General features: G+C 28.9%; 5 protein-coding genes across 6 annotated transcripts; 2 read left to right on the top strand and 3 right to left on the bottom strand.

Annotated features, from left to right (window-relative positions):
* The first annotated feature begins 3 nt into the window (after positions 1 to 3).
* On the top strand, positions 4 to 1,095 carry mRpL32 (mitochondrial ribosomal protein L32). The gene is made up of 3 exons (XM_035086830.1): positions 4 to 265; positions 402 to 653; positions 727 to 1,095. Exons 1-3 carry the CDS (start codon positions 175 to 177, stop codon positions 987 to 989), a joined length of 606 nt encoding a protein of 201 aa, XP_034942721.1. The 5' UTR covers positions 4 to 174; the 3' UTR covers positions 990 to 1,095.
* Positions 1,096 to 1,230: 135 nt separating this feature from the next.
* Positions 1,231 to 2,983, bottom strand: spn-F (Protein spindle-F). Its single transcript, XM_035086808.1, has 4 exons — positions 2,299 to 2,983; positions 1,860 to 2,213; positions 1,577 to 1,769; positions 1,231 to 1,494 (listed from the first exon to the last, which is right to left on the bottom strand). The coding sequence occupies exons 1-4, from the start codon at positions 2,512 to 2,514 to the stop codon at positions 1,238 to 1,240; spliced, it is 1,020 nt and encodes a 339-aa protein (XP_034942699.1). The 5' UTR covers positions 2,515 to 2,983; the 3' UTR covers positions 1,231 to 1,237.
* Positions 2,984 to 3,113: 130 nt separating this feature from the next.
* On the top strand, positions 3,114 to 5,936 carry LOC118069023 (ethanolaminephosphotransferase 1-like). Its single transcript, XM_035086836.1, has 3 exons — positions 3,114 to 3,460; positions 3,958 to 4,026; positions 4,091 to 5,936. The coding sequence occupies exons 1-3, from the start codon at positions 3,392 to 3,394 to the stop codon at positions 5,123 to 5,125; spliced, it is 1,173 nt and encodes a 390-aa protein (XP_034942727.1). The 5' UTR covers positions 3,114 to 3,391; the 3' UTR covers positions 5,126 to 5,936.
* A 152-nt stretch (positions 5,937 to 6,088) lies between these two features.
* On the bottom strand, positions 6,089 to 6,794 carry LOC118069024 (coiled-coil-helix-coiled-coil-helix domain-containing protein 7). Its single transcript, XM_035086837.1, has 3 exons — positions 6,613 to 6,794; positions 6,430 to 6,528; positions 6,089 to 6,357 (listed from the first exon to the last, which is right to left on the bottom strand). The coding sequence occupies exons 1-3, from the start codon at positions 6,676 to 6,678 to the stop codon at positions 6,241 to 6,243; spliced, it is 282 nt and encodes a 93-aa protein (XP_034942728.1). The 5' UTR covers positions 6,679 to 6,794; the 3' UTR covers positions 6,089 to 6,240.
* Positions 6,795 to 6,832: 38 nt separating this feature from the next.
* On the bottom strand, positions 6,833 to 8,785 carry LOC118069022 (serine/threonine-protein phosphatase 2A regulatory subunit B'' subunit gamma-like). 2 transcript variants are annotated; one of them, XM_035086835.1, is made up of 7 exons: positions 8,739 to 8,785; positions 8,565 to 8,622; positions 8,366 to 8,496; positions 7,907 to 8,293; positions 7,505 to 7,830; positions 7,090 to 7,431; positions 6,833 to 7,002 (listed from the first exon to the last, which is right to left on the bottom strand). In XM_035086835.1, the coding sequence occupies exons 2-7, from the start codon at positions 8,617 to 8,619 to the stop codon at positions 6,891 to 6,893; spliced, it is 1,353 nt and encodes a 450-aa protein (XP_034942726.1). In that variant the 5' UTR covers positions 8,620 to 8,622; positions 8,739 to 8,785; the 3' UTR covers positions 6,833 to 6,890. The 2 variants fall into 2 exon arrangements, with proteins under 2 accessions (XP_034942726.1, XP_034942724.1); XM_035086833.1 differs by having other exon boundaries at positions 8,708 to 8,783.
* Positions 8,786 to 9,065: the final 280 nt, after the last annotated feature.

Below are 9,065 nucleotides of genomic sequence, written 5' to 3'. Positions count from 1 at the left end.
GAGGTATCACAAGTCCTGTCAATAAACTGCCAGGATCCAACTGAGTTGATCGTCTTCACAGCACGATTTGAACACATACTGACATCTAGCATTATCATCTTAAAACACGTTGAACCAACCTAGAAAACAATTCCGGTTTTATTAATTTGAGAAATCAGCAAACGTAATTTTATTATGGCAAGAAATATTATAAATCGAATTGATTCTTTTTTTTCTAGAATTGAAAATGTTATTGAACATTTTTTTAACAATAAATTTCCACCTGGTAATTATGAATTCTTTTATTTATATTCGAAAATCATATTCTAATATCTTCAGGCAAATCTAACCTAAACAATTCCATCATTTTGGATAAAATTTTTAACTTATTAAAATAACTTAATGTTTCTATCAACTTCTAGCAGCTCTATGTACAGTTGATTTAACAAGTCATCAATGCTTGCCAAAATACCATGCATCATCTTCCAAGTCTCTTGAAGACGTTCTCAAAGATGGCATTTTATGGGCAGTTCCTAAACGACGAAGAGCAGTAGAAGACCGATGGTGTAGAAAATTTGGTATAAAAGGATTAGTTTATAAAATTTTGGAACCAAAAAAAGATCTTCTTGTTTGTCCTACTTGTGGACATAATTATGAAGCTGGTCGTATTTGCAGTAAGTTTTTTGTGCTTGTATAAAAGAACAGATTAAGTAAAAACACCTTGAGAAAAAATGAAATAATTTTTAGATCACTGTTACTTGAGAGTCAAGAGTGAGACAACAGAAATGCAAAATACAGTAATTAAAACTCTTGGTTTAGAACCAGTTGAAAAAGAAGTTGTAGTTCTTTATGAAGATGAAAAATTAACTAAAACATCAGAGTTTTGGAAAGGACAAAGAATCATTGAACTACCTAAAAAAAGACCTGCTTGGTATCATTCTAATTTGCTTCAACCTACCACACAGGAACCATCAGATAGTACTGATGTAAAACCAACAGAATTAGCTTAATCATTTAATCGATATCGTTTTCAGGTAATCAGAAACTTTTTTTCAGCCATATAAAAGATTAAATAATTTTTATAAGTTTTAAATACAACAATGTATATGCAAAATATATATTGACAAATAAATCAATGAAATAAAATTTCATAGATATCATAGAAAATATATATCTAATATTTATCTTAAATAAACCTTAAAATAATAAATAATTAATTACTTGTGACTTATAATTAAGTCAATACATACATCAAATATTACAAGTCAAAATCTGAGATCGTTTCTGTAGCAAAATGGTTCAATACATGTTCATGAAAAGTATGAAAAGCACATTGTTCAAAATTTAAACCACATATTGGACAAATTTGTTCATTATCTAAATTATTATTTGGTAAAGCATCAATAATTTTTTCTTGTGAGCTCGTTGAAAGAGAAAGACTTGTTTGAGTTGAACCATGCTCCTTTAAACTATCATCTGAATCAAATTGAGTTCCTGCTTGACAAAGCTTTTTACCTAAAATATAATTCATTCCATTAGAATATTTAATAGGATACCTATTTATTCACAGTTTTCTCCATTATATATTATTACTTACCTTTCTTATTTTTCTTCAAATTATGAAGGATTTTTTTCAACTGTTCTTGTTGAGCTGCTAAAGTATCTTTAGTCTGCGATAATCGGTCTTCATGGTTTTTCAGTTGCTGAAGAGAATCTGAATTACAATCATCTGGATAAGTGAATCCTACATTCCGTAAATTAATATCGCCACCATTTTCCAACTCCACCATCTTTATAAAAGATAAATAAATAATTAAATAAATAATAATTAAGTTAATAAGTTAATGATGATAATAAGTTTTTCTTTTTCATACAATTACCTTTGAATACTGTTGTTCTAATTCTGATTTTTCCATCATGATGCTATTAATGAGTCTCAAGGAAATCTCTTCTAAACTTACGTCCTTATTATCTAAATCTATTGAATTATTCTCAACACTTTCATTCACTATATTTGAAGGCACTTCTTTAATATTATAGACAAAAGTATCTATAGGTTGAGTATTGGTATTTTTTTTTAAAGTATCAGATATTTTGATTAGTTTACTTCCAAGACTCTTATTGGTTCGAGTCAATCTTGTTAATCGATTCCACAACTGTCTATTTTCAGCAGCAACCATTAAAACATGATGTGTTAGTTGAGACTTCTGCTTCGTAAGTTCTTCTATTCTTTCCTGTAAAAAACATTTTCTATTAAGGCATATATTGTACTAAAACCATCTGTCATGATTAAGCATAAAAATTTCAATCATTATGTACCTGAAGACTTTCTATCGTAGGTAATTCATGATTACTCTTGGGAATAAGGTCTACGCATTGTTCTTTACCCTTTTCCACTCTCAATCGAATATTCTCCTCTTCTACAGCAGCAAGTCTGTTCTCTAGCTGATGACATCTTTCCTGCATGGTTTGAAATGCAATTTTAAGTGCACGCTGTGCAGCAATATTTTCATCCTCATCCATCGTATCAGGCATATTTGTTAAATCAAGATAACACTTATTATATCATGAATCAGTTCATGTAGAAATAAATTAAAAATAAAAGTAAATATTTTTTTTACACTTCATTAGCAAACTGTCGAGGTTAGACATAGATTCAAATGACTTAGTCTTGGATTCAAAGAAAAAAATATAATCCAGTTACATCATACTCTACAATTAATTTTTCCAACTAACATTGTTTACAGAAAATATTAGTATTTTATCTCGATACAGACGCTTTTAAATTGCAATTATGAGCAATAATCACATCAACTTTTTTCAAGAACTGTCAGATTTGTAAATTTCTGCCTTTCCAACACATTTTTGTTTCTAACGGTTATTGTATTGTTTAGTTCGGTATTTCTAATGAAATAATATTAAAATTAACAAACAATTAAAATTTTATCTAAAAAAATGATAAATAATCATCTCAGTTTTAATAATTTATACAATTGTTCTTATAATTGTTCATCAACAATTGAACAATATCGATAAACCATTAGATCGATTATTATCAGTCGACCTTGGAATCGAATATGTAATAACGTCAAACTTCAGTCAGTTTACAACGGTCTAGTTGACGCATGCGCACATGATTTAATGGAAAAATGTGTGGAAAATCGCGAGTTCGCGAAGCAGCGATGAACAAACGGTCATTTGTTAAAAAGTCTACGTAGAATAGTAGTTAATTTTTATAATAAACAATTAATAAATTGGACATAATCGAGAAGTATATACTCAAGAGTGTATCAAACACATATCTTCTTATCTTTGTCTTTCTCACTCGATGTAATTATTTTCTGAACGCAGTTAGTTTACTAGTCGTCAATTAATAAATCTCTAGTTTAGTGATTGAATTTCCTTGATCACGATGACACGAATAAATCTTGCGGTAAAATATTTAAATCAAGATCATCTGACTGGCTTCGAGAATTATAAGGTAAATAAATAATTTCTGCATTCATACACTTTATTTATAATGTTAATTCATAATCACTTGGTGCTGTAAATCCGGCATTGAATTCAGCTGCACCTCAATCATAGGTCATGAGGTCATTAGCTACAAAACTTTAATGTTTAAATTTTTTTTTTTTATTATTAAAGTTTTTAGTAATGATATCATTTTTGTTTTCTCAGTTTTTTAATAAAATGATTTAAATATAGATAATGATACATTAATAATAATTCTCATGTAATTAAGCAGTGGCATTGACAATCCAATATGTATTTAATGTCAGGTATTATATTCATTATTATTATGTATCATTTTTTTAATGTCAGATCTCATTTACTCTAGTAACTATACGATTTATAAAAAAAATACGATAAGATTTAGTTTAAAAGTAGAACAGTTATTTTTACTAGAAAAATATTCAAATCTGATTATAATTATTAATTATTTTAATTATAGAATAAATAAATGTTTTTTTGTTACAGTATAGTTCGTTAGATACCAGCCCACTCAGTATCTATGTAATGCATCCATTTTGGGAGAAAGTTATTAAAGTAAGTGTCATCGATAATCATAAATAGTACAAATGAGAACATTACTAATGACAATATTTTTTAGATATGCCCAACATGGATTGCTCCAAATCTTTTAACATTCTCAGGTTTTTTATTCACCGTACTAAACTTTGTATTATTTTCATATTATGATTATTATTTCTATGCATCGAGCAAAGATCATCCTGAATATCCACCAATACCATCCTGGGTATTTGCACTGGCTGCATTCAATGTATTTATGGCATATACTCTTGACGGAATCGATGGAAAACAAGCCCGAAGAACACAAACTACAGGACCTCTAGGTGAATTATTTGATCATGGGCTTGATAGTTGGACAGCAGGGGTAATGGTCATTTGTATATACTCTGTATTTGGACGTACTGATCATAGTGTGTCGGCTGTAAGAATGTATTTTATTCTCTGGTACGTTTGTATAAACTTTTATTTAAGTCACTGGGAGAAGTACAATACAGGAATCCTATTTTTACCATGGGGATATGATGCTTCCATGTTAGGAACAATTTTAGCATTTATTTTAACCAGCATTAATGGTCCTGAATTATGGAAATTTGAACTACCTTTTGGAATAACAGGAGGAGTGTTTTTTGAATTAGTCTTGTATACTGGAGCATTAGTATCTAACATACCAGTAGTGGTATGGAATATATATAAATCATACAGAGATAAAACTGGAAAAAATCGAACAATTGCTGAAGCTCTCAGACCTTTAGTGCCTCTTATTGCATTATTTACCATTGCAACAGTCTGGGTTTTAAACTCTTCTAGTAACATTGTCGAGGCAGATCCTCGAGTTGTTTATTTTATTGTAGGAACAATATTCTCAAACATTTGTTGTCGACTCATAGTATCACAAATGAGTAATACAAGATGTGAAATTTTCCCATTGATCATATTACCTATCGCAGGAGCGGCACTGATCTCGCATATACTCCCTCAATTTGAATTAGAAGTAATGTACTTGATGGCAATGTTCGCTTTTGTGGCTCATATACATTATGGCACTTGTGTTGTACGCCAAATGTGCCATCATTTCCGTATAAGTACATTCCGCATCAGAGAACATTCAGAATGACTACTTGCCGACGATACATGTTAAAAATGGAGAACACTTTTAGACAAGGGATAGGTAGATCTGACACACGTTTATCATCGCCAATTATTGCGAAAGAAATTAAATGAAATTATAAATAATAACAAAATCATTTGTCTATTATTTTTTTCATTATCCAATGAAAGTTTAAACTCTGACTCATTATTTTTACTCATTTTTTTTTTATTATTAAAACTTTTTATTTGGTTTTGGTTCGTGTGTAGGTTTATCAATGTGTTACTTCATTTTTATCGTGTATCGTCCCTCGGACGTTACATCATTTTTTATTGGATCTATTTTATGGTCTCTCGTGCCATAGTTGATTAAATTACAAACTCAAAAATTGTAAATTTAATTTTTAAGCCTACATATATTCTATGTATATCGGTATTCTTTCATCCGTACTCAACGTATATGTTTGACTCCCTCATTTACCAAAAATGACTATTATATTAATTTTTATTGATAATTATTACCAAACATAATATATATGAAATGTAATTAATATTGTACTACTCAAGTGATTTTTTTATGCATTTGAAATTATGTTATTGATTATATTGAACAAAAACAATATTTATTTCACAATGAAGTATAAAAATTTTTTTACAATTGTTATGAATTGCTTTGAAATATGGGACACGAAGAATAGAGAAAAGTGAGATTGTAACATTGTAATTAATTTTTAATTAAAAATAATGTACAAACTAGTCCCAAAAAATAATTTTAAGTGGTGTATTGTCAAGTAACTCAAAAAAGAGTTGTGTATATGTATAAAATATGCATCACGAATTGCATGTAGTTTTGTCTAATATAAATTATAAAGTGATGTACACTTCTGACTATGAATATTAATTTTAATCAATCGTTGTAATTTATAAGTTAACAGATCTGTCAACTAAATACTATCAAAAGTACCAAAGCATTAATAAGGAACAAAACATGCTATGTCTAAGATCTTTTATTACATCTAAGTAGTATATACATGTTTCATAATTGTAAAAAAATTATCATGAAAAGTGAAATTATACACTGACTAATAAAAGATAAATTGATAACATTATAATCTTTGTTTATTACCTTATTTATAAATTCGACTATTTTTTTGGAGCATTAAAATTTTTCATATATTCTTCTTTCATTTTTTCTCGTTCTTCGACTGGTGGCAATATTGGCGTTATTCCTTTACTTCGACGATCATGCATCACATCATTCTAGAATTAAATAATCTTTCATCTCAATTTTATTACATGTATAACATTATTTCAATAAAAAACAATAATTACCCAAAATCCCTTGCAATTTTTGTAGTTTTCAAAATACCACAGACATGCATCATGATCATATTGATTATCATCTAAACATTTTAGAGATAAATAGTGTTCCTGATGTAAACAAAATTATCATTTAACACATTGACTATAATAAATTCAATCTTTTTAATTATATGATTAGTATAAATTCATCACCTTTAAACAGGGATTATTTTCCGAAGAAGTTAATCTTGTATCACGAATTTTCACTTTTGTTGACATTTTAATATTTTATACAATCATTTTGTTTATGAAAATTGAGTTTTAGATGAAGAAATACGAAAAAAGAAGGTTATGGTTACATGAATGGAACACAAAGTATACATGTCAATATGTGTGTATGTAAATATTTAATAGAAGCAAGTAAGACAACTAATTAAAACTTATTCAACCAATATTTATTTTAAAAAAGAAATAAAAAGTAAAATTAACATTTATACATTTGAAGATTCTTCGCCAGTATCAGCAGCCATTGTTTCACGATTTTCATAAGCCCAGAATTCGTGAAATTCAATTAAAATACTAATCATAGTGTCACCTTGGCCACTAAAAAGAATAAATAATAATTTTTGTATGAATTTAGTAGTTGGAAAATATGTTTAATTCATATTTATATAAACAATGAATTATTACCATGAAAGAAGGTCTTGTAAAGTAATTTTATAAGGATCAGCAGGCTTGACCATATCGAATATTTCATCTTTAACATCTTCAAAGCTTACAGGTTCCTGTCCATGAATAGTCATTTGTTTTTGAATGGCTCGAAAGAAATAATTTAAGCAAAAAGTATCCAAATATCCACGATTATTAATGTCTAAAATACGAAATAAATAATGAAGACTCTGAGGTTCATGTCGATTTTCCAGTGCTAATACAAAATCTAAGTATGTTTTATAATCCATTTCTCCTTCATAAGTCAAACATTCTTGAAAAACTCGTTCTAAAAAAACTCCAGTCAATGTTCCAGTTCCATAACTGCAATTGAAACATATAAATTTCCAATTATATCTTAAAATGTGTATAATAATTATAATTTAAAAATGCTTACCCGGATAACTCTTCTTTACTAAGCATTCCATTATGATCTCGATCTAAATTGAGATATTGACCATAAACTTTTAAAGCAGATGGAGCCGAAAACCAGTTAGCTTCTTGAAGATCCTTCGGAAGATCCTCATCTCGTAATTCTAAAAGATCATCCAAAAAACTACATGCTAATATATCTTGTATTCGTACTCGACCTGTTCTTAAGGGATCGAGGAAAAATAAAAATTTTCTAACAGCTGTACAGACATAAAAGGAGTGAAATGATTTTTCCAGTCCTTCAAGTTGTGGCAGTGTTGGAATTAATTCCAAAATATAGTTTTCCAGATCCTACAATTAAGAAAAAAATTTTAACTCTGAATAAAAAAAATATTTAAATCAATTATGATAAAAATATTTTCCTCACCGATTCACGAAGATACCCTTGTCCAGTAACGTCGTATAATGAAAGACCAATTCGTGTTTGATGCAACCAAACCTTTCTCATCACATAATTGAACAAAGCCATGATACTTATTCTTCCATGAGGATCACCTTGTTGTAATTTAGCAAAAACTACAGCTGTAAAATATGGAGCACATTTAGCTCCTGCTAATTTTCCTACTTGTTTAAAATCCTCATAATTGATGAGCTGTTCATCGTTAGAAAGTGGTGGACTATGGTGCTTGTCTAAGAGCACCCATAAAGCTTTTAATTCATTATTATCTAATAGTTGTCGTGATCTTCTTTGAAGAAATAAGGCACGTGTTTCTTCTCTTAGTTTTTGAGGTAATATTTCATCTTCTTTGGGTAACTTAATTCGATAAATAAATGGATAATTAAAACAAATAATTCATTAATTTTTATGAAAGTTTTCCTAACATACCTTAAAATAAAATTTTGGAATAACTTTGTAAGTTGCATCAGTATCTTCAGCACTCGTTCCCTTCCATTTTTTATAAAAAGATTGAAAATATTTTTCTTCTTCTTTTTCAATATCTGCTGGATCCTTTTTACCTATATAGAAAATCGTTTAAGTAAATTCATTAATAAATTGTACGTTATATACAGTAATTCGTTGTTACCTCCGTTCGACTCCAATTTCTTTTTTAATAATTCTTTTAAACTTTCCATCACCATTCTCTATAAATTATTAAAAATTTGTATAAATGTTTAAGTTAAGGTTTGTACTTTCTTTTCTAAACAAATAAACAATTCATTATTATACATTGTGATATACAAAACATAACTTGACGCACGGTGCTTGACGTTTAGGGTGGCGCCCTAGGATCAGAGGAATTTTTAACTGCCATTTTTAGGGTTGTATCTCAACTGGTAATTCCTCATATGATAAATGAAAGCCGCGAAACAATAACCGACTGCGTAATCGACGTAACGACTTCGCGTTATGCAGTAGAAGGTCAAAGCTTGATATCGACTGAAGATCTGGAAGTTAGAAATTAGATTCCCCCTACAAGATAACCTCGTCAAAAATGCCGTATCTCGTATAGTTTTCGAGTTATGAGCGTTTAAAGGTTTTTTTTATGGCTTATTGGAGCATAGTTTTGTTTTCCGCCCATAACTCA

The sequence above is a fragment of the Chelonus insularis genome, unplaced genomic scaffold (assembly GCF_013357705.1).
Source record: "Chelonus insularis isolate UGA/USDA-ARS -01 unplaced genomic scaffold, ASM1335770v1 contig_404_pilon, whole genome shotgun sequence".
NCBI lineage: Eukaryota > Metazoa > Arthropoda > Insecta > Hymenoptera > Braconidae > Chelonus > Chelonus insularis.
The sequence above is the reverse complement of the archived record's forward strand: the minus strand, read 5'-3'. Positions and strand labels throughout refer to the sequence as shown.